Source organism: Uranotaenia lowii, chromosome 2 (genome assembly GCF_029784155.1).
Source record: "Uranotaenia lowii strain MFRU-FL chromosome 2, ASM2978415v1, whole genome shotgun sequence".
Lineage (NCBI taxonomy): Eukaryota > Metazoa > Arthropoda > Insecta > Diptera > Culicidae > Uranotaenia > Uranotaenia lowii.
In genome coordinates, this window is record NC_073692.1 from 61788139 (window position 1) to 61803975 (window position 15837).

General features: G+C 34.7%; 1 protein-coding gene across 5 annotated transcripts in view; it reads left to right on the forward strand.

Annotated features, from left to right (window-relative positions):
- Positions 1-15837, forward strand: part of LOC129747135 (peroxisomal acyl-coenzyme A oxidase 3-like) — a 67997-nt gene that overhangs the window by 41287 nt on the left and 10873 nt on the right. For all 5 annotated transcript variants that reach the window (XM_055741170.1, XM_055741173.1, XM_055741171.1 and 2 more), the window contains 2 exons: positions 15210-15395; positions 15457-15774. In XM_055741170.1, the coding sequence (XP_055597145.1) occupies positions 15261-15395; positions 15457-15774 (453 nt within the window). In that variant the 5' untranslated portion in view covers positions 15210-15260. The remainder of the gene's footprint in view (positions 1-15209; positions 15396-15456; positions 15775-15837) is intronic.

The following is a 15837-nucleotide window of genomic DNA, read 5'->3' on the forward strand; positions in this document are numbered from 1 at the left end:
TTTATTTTTCTTTTAGTTTTCTAGACCAATTGAAAGTTTAAAATTTGAAATATCTAAATATTTGAATAATTCTAAAAACTCATAATTTTAATGTTAGAATATCTGGTGTTTTTAATTTTTTTTAAGTATATAGGTGTTGGAAACTTGTGCCCGGAACAGTTATTATTTGCTTTAATTTTTTTACTAACTTGAAAAATTGCGATGGAAATTTAAAATAAAGGATTTTCGAAGTTTTCTTTGCTTTTGAGTTAGAAATTATGACTATTTGACAAGTAAAACATGAATATTAAAAAATACAAATTCTGAGATTTATTTTATGTTTTCAGAAATATTTTACATACAAACACATTTAAAAATTTGCATCCGTTATCAAATATTGTGCAATTTAAAGTATTGAGCTTTGAAAAATGTCAAAATTCAGGAACAGGTTAAATTCAACCTGATAAATTTTGAAAGTAAAAGATTCGATATGCAAAAAAGAGGGAAATGTCATTTATTTTTCAATTATAAATGGAGAGGACCATCATACTGTTAACTATTTAGAATTTTCGGGTCGTGTTTTTGTTCGAAATGTACTACTTTTTCTATAAAAACAAAACGTGGCTTATATTTTACATGAAACACGATTTTCAATGTACGATGTTCACAGAGACTAAGAAATATTAATGGAATGGCTAAAAAGAAGATAATTGTTCTTATTCCGAATTAAAATATTATTTTTTCAATAATCACTTCAAAAACCAATCATTTGAATATAAGTTGCTCTTGTCACTCAAATCATAAGAATAAACTTGTTTTGAGACAGACAAGATTGCTGAAACTTGTTGATGTTATCATCTGCTTTTTTTTCATAAAAATTAGATCATGTCATGTGTGCTACTTTTTTTTCTATTTATATGTCGAATCAATAGTTATTTTTAACTATCAAAACATGTTTTATTTCCAACTCAAAATCTGCTGTTTGTTCTTTATTTTTCTCATCATTCTATAATGATTCTGCTGCGATGAATCTCTCATTGTCAAAATATGTGCATCAGATTTTTTCCATCGTTCTACAAGTAAATTTAAATCACTTCAAAAAACTGTTTCCATGTTATTTCAAGTTTATTTTAAAAAGTCGCGTTTTGTTTTTCTCAAAATATCTAGCATTTAAAAATAATAAAATGTTCTGATTGATTAGTAGTTACTCGAATTCGTAAATCGAAAAATATCAGATCTTTTCAAAAATAGCAAAAATTTTAACATTACTTTGTACTTGCAATGAAGCTCAAAAAGAGGCAATGAGAAGAAAAAATTAAAGAATTTTCAAAATGGTATTAATCACGAAAAACAGTTTGAGAAGTTTTTGTCAGCATATTATTAAAAAAACATTCAATTCAAAATACTGTTTTTTTTTCAACCATGAAAGCCATTTGATAATTCTTTGATTAAACAGGGATAACTGTAAGGGAAAAAAAGCTAGATTGATAGGGATGAAATGTGGATGGTATTAATTTTCTTTCAATACTTTACTCAATATATATTTATTTAACGTTAATCGAATGCCTCGTAGAAGTAGGAGTTTCCTTATGAAATGTCTAGGAGCATAGAAGGTGTAGGAAAATACGATCGCACCATTGACCAAAATGGATCCTGATCTTTACCTTTTCCTAACTAACACAACCCCTTCCTTTGATACTTGAATATAGATTCGCAGACGTACAGACGGTTTCCATAGTTGGTGATACTTACTTATTCCTGGTTCTGACTATTTCAAAATTATTTTTGGAGTATGCAGGAGCATGAAGTTGCTAGTTGAACCTAAAGAGTATCAAACTAACATTCCTTCCTTTTTCCCCATTGACTACTAGGACGTGGCCGGCGCCGTTATTAATCATTTCAAAAACTGAGAGCATGAGTTTTGTACATTGAGAATGAACTGCTCATCCCAAGCACCATTCTTTTGGACTTTGTGCAAAATTGATGGCCTCGATTAATCTCGGAGTAGCAACCATTGGCGATGTCGAACTTGTTCTGCTTAGCCACGCCAGCGATCATGGAATTTTAAATGCGCATGAATTGATAAAAAATAACAAAAAAAAATCATCTTTTCTCTTGAAGTACGTAATTAAATAGCATTACCATCCCCCGAAACAATTAAAAAGCATTTCGAGTTCAATGATTTAAGGTGGATATGAGTAGTCAAACAAGCTGAGCTAAGCTAATGATGGAAAGAATTAAAGAAACATGAGCTATCAAAGAATGAAAGAACATAAGCCGTAAATATCATGAATTTTTCGAAAAAAATACAACGGCTCACCGGCAGGACTTGAACCTGCAATCTCCGCAGGTTCAAGTCCTGCCGGTGAGCCGTTGTATCTTTTTCAAAAAAATTCATGATATTTACGGCTTATTATCTTTCGTTCTTTACAGATCATGTTTCTTTAATTCTTTCCATCATCTACGAAAAATGTGAATATTTTCAGGTACAAAGATGTACCAAACGATTTCATAACATCAGTATTGAGATCTACAGTCTTTTTCCGAGGCATTTTTTCGGATTTTTTTCTTAGATTTTGAATAACGGAAAAACTGATGTATTGCAGCTGAATATTGTCTGAGAAACATATTTGAGTTACATGACGAGGTTTCCAAAATTATAAACTTTGTTAAAATCAGAGAGAGATAATGCGGTTTTAAGCCCGGAGTGTCAAATTGACAATCAATGTCTGATTAGAAAGTTTTATCCTGGGCTTTCGGGTTCTTCTATAAAAAAGTAATGGTGCAAAATTATAGATTTCAAGAATTCATTGAGGGTTCCCAAAGAATAATTTTTTAATTTGGATGCACCCGAATAAAGTAACAAGCCGCCAAACTTCCAATAGTATCATAGGTATAGACACTCAAGAGCGGATTAGGGTCGACAGGATAAAGACCTGTAGAATCCTCAACCAAGGAGAAGGTTGGAAATATTAAATGGAATCCGTTGCAATTTTTTCTAATGCTTATTGATGGCAGAAGTATAATCTGAGGTAGAAAGGTCAAGTGCCTCGTGCACTTGACTTACGTCCCAACCCATGTTCAATGACCGGTTCAAATTGACTTCTTACTGCGCTTCGCTCGATAAGCTTCATTAACTTCAAAGCCGTTTAACTTTGTCTCTGTCAAAAGTATAAGTGTACTTATCTTGTAGCCAATTGCCAATCCATTGATCAAATGTATTAGATATTATTTGATATGCCCTTTTTATGGAATTTCTGAATTCTACTTCTTGGCTTATAATATTTCAATCTTGTTCATAAATAAAAATCTGAAATTGGACACTCAACAACTTTGAAATGATGATTAAATACAGACCCCGTTCGATTTGGATAGCATTCGATTTTGGCAACATGTGCCACAAACGCACGATTTTCATCGGTTTACATTAAATTGTTTGATAATATAAAATTTTCAGTTCCAAAAAAACATGTCTGTCACATTCAATCAACGCCTACTTCTTCGATTACCCTTGTATGGAAAATCAATTTAGGCTCTCAGACCAGAGGAGTTCAAATGTAACACTTTTTCCATTTTGTGAAATTCAAATCTCTATAAATATTTGCGTGTTTTCATAATGGTACCTTCGTTCATTTTATCCTTCTTTTCGCACTGAATGTGTATTATCCTACACATACTAGGATGCAAATCCCTAATTTCTATATGAAGCTAGTGATGGAAAAAAATAGACAAAGTATTATTTTCTGAATAAGGGTAACTGTCAACCCTTGGAACAGAAAATTGTACGTCATGAATAATAGTCATGTAACTGAACACCACGCTAGTGACGATAATTAAGTTTCTGTGTTTGAAATTTAATGCTCTTCGTTCGGTGCGCTTGTATTCTTTTAGGGTTTTTTTTAAAACAGCCTACAACGTACCTACATATGCCACTATTGATTAGGTTAGAAAGTGAATACGTGTTCAGCAAAAACACCCACTGGTATGTGACTTTCGATTTTAAGGTCGGACTTTGTGTTTTTAACACCTGAAAACATTGTCAGTAAATTTAATAAGCTCACTTGTGAGTTTGTCGAATAAAACTTTTTCAAGTGAATATTATTTAAAATAGCGAATTGAAGAAATTATTGCTGTGAATTTATCAAAAACTTCACCCGAAAGCGCCGAAGTAGTTGAGTCAAACTGTGAAGATAACAACTGCCACTAGTGGGTGTATGTCACACTAATTACACATTCCATTCGCGTGAAATTGTGTTTATGATGGCAGGCAAATAGCTGGAGAAATACTGAAAACATTTGGCCCCAGTCTACCGTCTGCTGTCCGTTGGTAGTAAATTGAGATTGTTGAAAATGAGCTGTTGTGTCTTCTAGTCAATAATTTAGAATTAACCCTGTTCATCGTCCAAGGCTTTTTTGTTTCCCTGGTTGAGGTTTGGGATCCGTTAAGACTTTTTACCCGTATTAGCATTTGAGCAACGATACATTATTATCCATGCACTTGAAATTCATGCATGTAAGTTAGTGTATTCATACATATCACTGCTGTAATTCTGTAATAATCACTGATGTTTGAAAATACTGAAAAAAAATATAAATTTCAAAATTGTATAACAAAAGTAATATTTAACAATTTTTGGTCGTTTTCTTCATTTTAAATCTTGGCTCAGGTTGTAATTGTTCATTCAATGCAACTACATCAAAAAGGGGACTATACTATGTAGTGCAACAATTTCAATCGATAATTTTATTTTAAGCTGCATTTGACATGACAATTGCTGGCAAAAAAAAGAACTAAAAACAGCTCACCTCTATTTGGTCAATCGATTTATGTTGACATGGCATGGCATGAATCGGAACACGGAAACCGCTCCAAGATTGATTGACCGTTGACCAACCTTTGAAGCGATTTCATTATTGTGTTCTGAAACATGGCTCGAAGGAGAATAAAACCTGTGTTTATTTTAAAGTCCATTAGAAAACGCCATGACCGATTACGGGGAAAAATTACTGGCATTTTATGGGACAAATAATCATGGAAATCTGTTCTCGAAATAACAAAGACATACTTTGAAATACCTACTTTAATTTGTTCATAAAATATTTTTATCCGGTCGTAACATTAAATCAAAACTTTAATTGGTTTCAACAAAACAGTAAAATAAAAAATCCACTCTTTAAACCAGACTTGCGACAAGAACGACTGGCTGACACAATGTCTGCGATATGTAAACACGTGCGCGGCGTGCATATCTTATCAGCAGTAGTAGATGATTCGAATTGGACATTAGAACTCGCATAGCTTGTATTTTTTTTTATCATTTGTTTACCTTATTGAGACCAACTGCGGATTTTTTTTAAATTCCGTAGAACCGACTGTCGAGCGATAAGCGATGAGAAGAGAGATCGCGAATAACTGACATCGTGTTGATGTAGGGCGAAACTTTTTGGCGATAAAATTCCGATATTGCCACAAATTGTTCCAAAGTTAAAGAATCTATTTTTTTTAAATTAAATTGACTTGAGATGGTAGGTGGGCTCAAATTAGTATAAAAACTTCATTTTTATCTCACTTCTATTGAGATTTACTTTATGAAGGTCACAATTGGCCACTTTGAGTTGTATATTGTTTGAAAGGCGATACTTTTCTGATTGCAAAACTATAAAATATGGAACTGAACTCGTCCGAACTCAGGAGATATAACTAGTTCAAAATGACTATTTTTGTTAAGTATTTTTAAGATAGCTCGTTTAAACTTCAAAATTTTTATACAGTACTAGCTGACCCGGTAAACTTTGTTTTACCTTCTAATGTATAAATCGTTATAAATGTTTGATTTCATCTACACGCTCTTCAATTCATCGTGCTCACGAATCGATTCTTATGGAAATCGTAAGAAATAAAGTTGAATTTATATTGGGACCACCTTCCATAAAAAGTGAGATTCTCGAAACTATTATACAAACCATCTCTGAGCTTGAGCTTGAGCTTAGATAAACCGTACATTTCAGTAGTTGCTTCTCCGTGATTGACAAGAACCATCAAAATTGTACATAGATCCAAATAAATGGGGCTTGGGATTAGCTTACCATTTTCTGTGTACACGTTTCGAAGGTTCCTTATCTTATATGGTCAATAACGGCGCCGGCCACGTCCTTACGGTTCATCGGGGAAAGGGAAGGATTGTTAGTTCGACTTCCGTTGCTACTAGAGACCGAATACACCTCTAAATCTCCACGGTCGTCACAGGAAGGGTGGTTTGTTAGTGGGGAAGGTAAATTAGATCTGGATTCCCTTTGGGAAGGGATGTGATCAAAGCAAAGTTAAATATTATTATACAAACCATCTCTGACCCAAAAAACTCTCGGATACAAAATTTCACTTCATTTCGACCGACCCTTCATACGTGATGATGTTACAAAGAAAACGCCTCCATTTTTATATATAAGAAGACTCCTGATTGTTAATGCTTGGCGATGTAAATATCCCTATCAATCAGGAAAATTGTCCTGTTGTTCAACGATACGTAGACCTTCTGAGTTGTTTCGATTGTCGTGTTTCAAACACTCATATAACTCGTCCAGCTAGTTGCAACATACTCGATCATGCAGTATGTTCAGATTCTTTTGTTGACCAAATCTCGAATGAGACACTTCCACTCGACATCAGTGATCATAGCCTGGTGTTGACAACGATTAATCTTAAAAAACCTGTAGTTTATCGTAAACTGGAAAAAACAATCACTCAACATGAATCATTGAATGCTGAATTTCTAGTAGAAGTTGAGCATATACAGGCCTCAAATGCCCTGGAGAAGCTGAACAAAATTATCGAATTGCACAGTGCTCTAAAAGCTAGACACTCGAAAACAATATCTGCCGAAGTAAAAGTAAAAGGCTACTGTCCATGGATGTCGTTAGACGTATGGAAACTTATACGAATCAAAGAAAACACTCTTGCCCGATGCAAAAAGTACCCTGCTAACGATCATCTAAAGGATCTTCTACTGCTCGTTTCCAAAAAGCTACAGTGTGCCAAAGCTGAGGCTAAGAAAGGTTACTACCATAAACTGTTCCACACGTCAAATCAAAAAAAGACATGGAAGAATTTGAATGAACTTATAGGACGGAACGAGTCAAGAAGCGAATCAATCAAACTAGAACTTAATGGAACGATAACAGAAGAAGGAAAATCAGTTGCAAACGCTTTCAACGAGTATTTTTGTAACATTGGATCTCAACTAGCGGCTACAATCCCAAGAAATGCTCAGATCAATGGCACTCCATCTTTCGGCAATCGTGATAGTATTTACTTGCAGCCAGCAACCGAACAAGAAGTTCTCATATTAATAAACAATTTGGATTCTTCAAAGAGCCCGGGACCAGATGGTATTTCGGCCCAATTCGTCAAAACTCATCACAATATTTTAGCCCCATTGATCCGAGACATATTCAATGACTGTATTCAATCAGGTGGATTCCCGGAATCCCTTAAAACAGCACGTGTCATTCCTATATACAAAGCAGGGAAAAAACGAATTGCAGCAACTACCGCCCCATATCGGTTTTATCCGTATTTAGTAAAATCCTGGAAAAACTTCTTGCAACTCGTGTTTTACAATTCCTAAAGCAGCACAATCTATTGTACTGCTATCAATATGGTTTCCGAGAAGGCTCCAGTACCCTCACAGCAGCGACTGAACTAGTCGATGCTATACACAATGCTCTCGACAATCGCAAGTTAATGGGTGTGTTATTCCTAGATTTGAAAAAAGCCTTCGACACGATCGACCATTCCATACTATTGAACAAATTGGATGCCTACGGAATCAGAGGTATTGCCAATTCTCTCTTCGCTGACTATCTTGCGATTAGAAAGCAGTATGTACAAATTAATCAATCGACTAGTGATCTTGGATACCTTCCCGTTGGAGTTCCTCAAGGCAGCAACCTGGGACCTTTGCTGTTCATTTGTATGTGAACGATATCCATAGGCTGCATTTGCATGGCAAACCAAGACTTTTCGCTGACGATACCTCCTTATCGTACGAGAACTGCGATGTAAGGATAGTTGTAGCTCAGATGTCAGAAGATCTTAAAACTCTTCAAGAATACTTCAATTCTAATCTACTCTCGCTCAACCTGGACAAGACAAAATATGTAATGTTCCGATCTACTTACCGGCAGCCCGAATCTCACAACCAGCTCCAAGTTGGCTCAACAGTCATTGAACAAGTCAATTCGTTCAAGTATCTAGGACTCATATTCGATGAACTGGTAAGATGGGACAAGCATATAGACCGCCTACGAAAAGAACTCAGTGCTATACACAGTATGATATGGAAGCTATCCAGGTTCGTACCCACCAAACATCTGACACATCTATACCATGCATTTGTGCAATCTAAGTTGCAATACATGGTCTCCGTTTGGGGAGCTGCGAGAAAACGAGACATAAAACCTCTCCAAGCTTTACGAAACCGTTGTCTCAAAGGAGTGTTCAAGAAACCCAGACTTTTCCCAACAATCAACCTTTTTGAAGCAGCCCCGGCGTCAGTTCTGCCAATAGCTGCCCTAAGAGAACTGCAGAGTGTCGTACAAATCCACAGTAGGTATTGCACCATCCGTCTTTCCACCACAATCAACAAGTTCAGCGCCAGCAACAGAATCATCGATTTCCTACAAGGTCCAGAGGAAACCTGACTCTGAGAAGAGTAAACACAGAAAAAATGAAGAGATCCCCCGCATATTTCAGTAAAATGAAATATAACAATCTGCCTCCACACTTGAAAATCATCAGTAACAAACAAATTTTCAAGCAGCAATTAAAAATCCACCTTAAAGCCAATTTAGAAAACTATTTAACATAAGTGAAAGCAAAACAAACTAGATCGTTGAACCTGCAGTAGAACAGTCCATCAAAGCCTCCTTAACAGAGATTAATCTCACTGGAGGCTTGAAAGAGAAGACAAGTTCCTCACTTCAGACACATCCGCCACTAATTGCCACCGTATCATTTTTTTTTTCTTCCTCTCCGCCAGCCACCGCCACCACATAGCCACCTCCACAAAACCACCGCCCATCGCCCACCGCCTCCAGCTGCAAATGAACAATAACAAAAATATATCAAATTGTGTTGAAAAAAATGTAATAGCAAAAAATTGTATACTATGAAAAACGTTGAAAAAAAAAGTTTGAATAAAAAGTGAGGAGGTTTTATGCCTTCGGGAGAATGGTTCTGAACAAAAATCAACTCCCGGGGGCTTTTCCCTGCTCAAAAAAAAAAAAAGAAGATGTGAAGAGAACTTTGTATGGGGACCCCCCTTTCATAAAAAGTGAGATTCTTGAAACTATTATACAAACCATCTCTGACCCAAAAAACCTTCGGATACCATATTTCACTTCACTCCGACCGACCATTCATACGTGATGTTGTTACAAAGAAAACGCCTCCATTTTTATATATAAGATATTTAGCAAAAGTGTACAACTTCTCTGTCTTCAAAACTCTCTTGAACATATTTTATATGAAAAATCACGCGCAAAAAAGTTATGTTGAAAAAACTGAAAATTGATGTTATTTTTTTAAATTGTCATAACTTTGAAACGATTAATGTTACAGCTATGACTTCTTTAGCGAAGTTGCTAGAATTGGTACCAGCTAACAACTTTTTTCAGACAATATAGCTCTAAAATGGATATTAAAAAAGTTAGTTTTTCTAACTCACTACTAGGTGGATGAATCAATTTTTCAAAAAACTTATTTTTTAGCCCTTGTGATGTTGGTCATTTGTCTAAAAGCCACTATAGGTCTAAAACGTACAGTTTCGGCAGAAAATAGTTTTAATCGCCTTTTTCATGTTTTACCCCCGTGTGCGGTGGTCCGAATTTCGATAAAAAACCCGGATTTTTTTTCCGGTTTTATTCATTTTATTAGCAAAATCAAACAAAATTTCTCATAAAAGCAATATTTTTTTTTTTTTAATTTTGCATATTAAAACGATTTTTTTTTAGAAAGTTTCAACATAATATTCATGAACTGTTTCTGGATGCTCAAAATACGATTCAAAATTTCCTGATGTGTTTCGATGAAAAAAATGATTCAAGTGCTTTTCTTTTTTATTTTTGTTAAAAAGTTCCTGAACTTATCCCAAATTTGCTTGGTATTGCCCGGATATCGGATTGAAAATTTTGAAATAAAATGCCCGGATATTGTTAGGCTTTTAGATGAAATAACCCGGATTTGCCTTGCCCGTACACGTGGGGGAAAAATTCTGATTACCTTAGTTTACCCCGATATTATGTTTTGTCAATTTTCCGGCCATATTAAAGAATGTCTGTAAAATTTTCGACACATCCAAAACAACTAAACAGATTATTATGAAATATTCCGTTATATAATTTTCTGTTCATATTTATGAAATATAACCAAGAGATGTTCTTATTTTTTACTGATCAGTTTGTCTTATACTAAATTGATTTACTTGGTTTTTTTAAACGATGAGAATGTTTCAGAGTCAGAAACAGCTATTTGATTCAATTACATCTTCCAACACATGCTTGGAAAATATAATTTCTACTCACGAAAAAAATATTATCCAAGATTCAAAACAGAGAAAATTTAAAATGATTAAGATTTGCGAAGAAGTTTTTTGGAAATTCATTGCTGATTTTGAATTCAAGATCACAATGTAAAACATTCCATAACCTTTTGATTTGAAGTTGCTGTGCGAAAAAAAAATCGATGCATTTATTTAATGTTCTAATTTTCTTGGTTCAGTCCTTGGAATTATGATCACAAAAATCAGAGTAGATTATCTAGATAATGCAGAAAACATACCAAATGAATAATAGGAAACGAAAAACAGGATTGAATATGGAATTTTCTCAAAAAAAAAAAAATGTATATATTTGCAGCATAAAAATCGCGAAATTTCATACCATGTGAAATGTTATTAGGGAACAATGCATGCAGTGATGTACCATCTCTGCAAATTTGGCATACGATAAAAAACACTTTTATCATGATTTTATCGAGAAAAGAAAGGCAATTGATTAAAACTGCTTAATAAGACGACACATTTCAAAAAAACATTATTTTGGCACTTATCTTGGAGTTAATAGAAATCGAACATATCAGTGTCTAGGATCTAGGATTTTTAAGTTTATCCCAGAAGGTATTCACTTTTAACTTTCACTGAAAATGAATCTTCTTCGATATTTTTTTAACTCTGGAGGTAGGCACTGCCATTAACAGTTCTCTGAATATCTAAGGGTTACGAAAAAGGTTAAAACGGGGAATTGGAATAAACAAATAAAAATAGGAGCAAGCCTTACTTCTACGGATTAAATTGCTTAAAAAATATTTGCGAAGCGAAAAACAACGCAGTTCAAGATCATATTTAGATCATGTTTAAGGTCCTTTTTAAATAATATGTCAGAAATATTACGAAAATAGTCATAAAACTGTCTTGATTCACTTCATTTTACGGTACCAATCCAGTGTCATGAACATTGATAAATATTAACCTTCTTTCTGCTTATCGCGTACATTATTTTTGCGAAATTTAAAGGTTCAACAAAGTTTGCCGGGTCAGCTAGTTTCATATAAAATATGTAAAAAGTTCGGTCCGGCCGGGTTGCCCGGATTTCATTGGAAAAGCCCGGATTTTGCCCGGATTTTGATCGGGTTTATTCTCATTTTCCATTCTCAACTCAAATTGTGTTAATTTATTTTTAATTATTCGTCCAAAACGAGAATTTCTGAGCAAGATTCATAAAAATAATCATGAAAGGTTTTTTGAGAGCGTGAAATACGACATTAAATATGTTAATGTAAATTTGACGAAAAAAATGTTTTTTCAACTTTTTTTCTTGACTTTTATTGAGTAATTTCTAGGTTTTGAACGAGTTTGCCCGGATATTTCCCGGATTTCGGATATTCCCGGATTTTGCCAAGTTTTTAAATAAAAATAGCCCGGATACGTGCTGAAAAAATTCTGGTTACCTTATTTTAACCTTCCAAAGCTGTCCTCAAAATATCCGTTTTGTGGAAATTTGAGTTGTAGTTTGATTTCGTTCTCCTGGCTGTAAATGTTAACCGATTTTGATGATATTATATTCATTGTGTAGGTAATTTATTCTAATTAGTTAACATTTTAAAATAAAGTCGATATGTATTACCAGATTATCAGAAACTGGTTAAGAATGTGAAAACTCCAAAAAAATAAATTTTATTTTTAAAATACTCATAACTTCTGACAGCTTTTCTGTATTAAAGTGTTTCATTGATGTTTGAAATCGTAAAAAATCCATCTATTCAACAATATATAGCCATGTTGGGGTCCAATGAAAGATTTGACCGCTATCACAGATCTTTCGGTTGAAAAAATCTTACTTAAAAAAAACGACATCCAATTTTGGCTTTACTTAACCGTATTTCATTTCCCAATGAACCGATTGTCAAAACTCAAATTTTAATTTGACGTTAATTTGGTTATTTATTTTCATAGAACATACTTGGTCTGTCTGGGTATTTCCCAGTTCTTCAGTATATTGGAATGATGATAAGGTTGTTTGAAATGAGCGCTTCGGGTCATATTGACCCGAACAGCTTTGGAAGGTTAAAAGCCATTCATTAAAAGGTGATTTTCGTATTTGTAAAACAGCTCATTAAGGAATCTCTCGCTGTAAATGTCATTGATAAAGAGCGGAAAATTTAAAGAAACGTTTCAATAATTTATTCTTTCTGAGCTTCTTCATATCAATGCATGGTAATCACAACAAAATTTTAATTAACCTCATTTTGCGACTATACATAAGAAAAGCCAATATTTAGGATAAGTTTGCTATAGCTATGAACTTGAACTGATTTTCAAATACTGATTTTATTTATTCTGTTATATTTTTCAAAATAGTGATTCAAAAATATCGTATTGTTTACATCAATTCTGAATTTAACTTCTCATTGTAAGTTCATGAGCTTTGTTTCTCAATATAAATTTAGAAATTATGAAATGATTGATCTATTTTTGATAGGATAAGGCAACAAAAATCCCATATGGGCAAAAAATGTTAGACCTGATATTGACTGATTTAGGAGTGTTGAAAATTTGTGCATATTTGGAAAAAACCTGCAAAGAGCTACAAAGATATTGAAAATTAAGTTTTTAATTAAATGATCAAGTTTCTCGATGCTTGCGAGTAATTTTGACTTCTGTGAAAAAGTTACAGAAGATTTCTCTTTGATTTTTGTAATAGTTCTACGGAATTTGACCGAATTTCATAGAAATGTCAAACTAAAATGAATCTCTGATATTTCTGTAAACAAAACATTTTGCAGTCTACTACATAGTTGGTAAATAATTAACACTTTTTGGTATAACATTTTTATCGAATAACCCCTCTAGAAAATAATCTCAGAAGCATAGTTTCATGATTACAAACAAATGTTGTTCTACGAAAAACTTTATAGATGAGGAAATATTTTTGATAAGTTATTCAAAAATTGCACAACCACCGTAGAAAAAAACTCAAATTTTAGTACTTTTTCTATTGTGTTTTATACACGCTTCAACTATTTTTTTCTTAGTTTTGAAACATAAAGGGTGAAAACAAAATTATTGTGACAAATTCAACAGTTCATAACTTTTTTACCATTGGGTAAAAATCAACCAAATGTTTCTTATTGATGTGTATTGTTTACATGCTGTCAAACTCGAAGTCGTGTTTTTCGATTCTACGAAAATGGCAGTGAACCAACGGGAGTCGAGAGTACAAATTCTTTCCTAACACACGGAATTTCCTGACCTGTCGCAACGGCAGTTGAAACAAATTTTGAACATTCACCATTCAACCGTCTCCAGAGTGTTGAAGCGGTTGACGTTGGACCACGGCAAAGGAGCTGGAAGAAAATCGGGACCGGAGAACAAAAAGACAGAGGGAAAGGTGAAGCAGATGATTGAAGCAAATCCCAACGTTTCAAGCCGTGATTTGACTTAAAAGACCGACATGTCGCAGAGCTACGTCCAGAATGCAAAAAAGAGAGCTGGACTTCATACATACAAGGTACAGAACTTCCCAAACCGTGATGAGCGGCAAAAATCGACGGCTTAAACTCGAGCACGGAAGTTCTACGAGAAGATGCTGACTAAATATGGCTGCTGTGTGATGGACGATGAAACGCATATAAAGGCAGATCTTAAGCGAATTCCGGGGTTAGAGTTTTCACCGGCATGAGCAAGTTCGATGTGTCCGACAAATTTAAAAACAAGAAAATGTCGGAGTTTGCTTCCAAATATCTTGTTAGTCAGAAAATTTGCTCTTGCGGACTGAGGAGTGAGCCTTTCGACAAAGGGCACAGTAATTGGCGAGATCTACAAATCTGAATACCTCGAGAAGCGCCTTTTGCCGTTCTTGCAGCAGCACGACGAAGCTCCGCTATTTTGGCCAGATTTGTCATCATTCCACTAATCTAAAAGTGTCCTGGAGTGATATGAGGCCAATTCTGTCAATTATGTTCCAGAGGACATGCCAAACTGTGTGGAGCTGCGCCCGGTGGAGCAATACTGGGCAATAATGAAGCGTGAGCTTCGTAAGAGCAAGAAGCCAGTCAAAGACGAGAAGGAAATGTTAAGAAAGTGGACAAAAAACTGAGAAACTGGTACCAGATCGCACTGTAAAAATTTGATGGGGGCCTCAAGCGAAAATGCGTTCAATTCAATAGTCATGACTCCATCGATTAACTTTTCTTTTGATTTTTTGATTATAAGAAAATTGGCATGACATTTTCGGTGTCGCAATAATTTCGTGTTCGCCCTTTATAGGGCTATGGGGGAAAAAGTTTTGAATTAAAGGAGTAGTATTAGTTTTAAAAGCTTATGTACAACATACATATGTGTCTATTTATCTATGTACATCATCAGCAGCAGATTTATTTATTTTTTTGGTTTGGAAATTTCCGATTTTTTTTTATTCCCGGGACAAAGAAGTTTTTACATAACAAAAGTTACTTATTTTAATAAAATCACTTCTACTATCCAAATGAGAGGTCTTATACAAAATAAATGTTAACACAACAAAACTGATGAAAAATGTCAAATCAATTTCGTGTAATTTAAGTCGGTAGTTTTTGTGGATAGGGATATTTATTGCTAAAATGTTTTTAAATCGTATTGTATTCGAAACAATAAAAACTATTATAAATAGCAGGATATTTTTTTCCGTATTTTCAGTTTAAAAGTGTGTAAAACAGCTCCCAGCTGTGAATCAATAGCTCAACTAGGATGCCGCAGGATGACGACCGGAGCATAATACCGGATGTTCCGCGGGGACCCCTCTGCGAATACCGAAAGCGGGCCAAATTTAACTGGAAGGACTTCAAGTTGGTGCTGGAGCATCCGGATCTGATTCGGATAAAGGTGAGATAAATGATTGATCAATTTTAGAACAATATTTTAATATCTTTTTTCTAAATTGCAGTATAAAGTATGGAAAAAGTTGCAATCGGAACCGCTCTTCACACCGGTCAAATCGACTCTGTCGGTGGACCAACAGAAGGAACGGGCGGCAAAACAGGTTAATCGGGTGGCGGATCTGGAACTGGCCCCAGCTGAAGTCTACTCGATGGATTATAAGTATCGGGTGCGGTTTTTGATGAGCATCAATGAAGCTTTGCACGCGGTTTGTCCTAGCATGTCCGTTAAAATTGCCCTGGGAGTAGGTTTGTTTACCAACTCTTTGCTGGCCATGGGAACGGAACGGCACTCGGCCATCTACAACGCCGCCTGGAATCGGGAAGTGGGTTAACCCTTTCTCACTTCTAAAACTTCACATGAATCATCAATTAAATTTAAAACATTT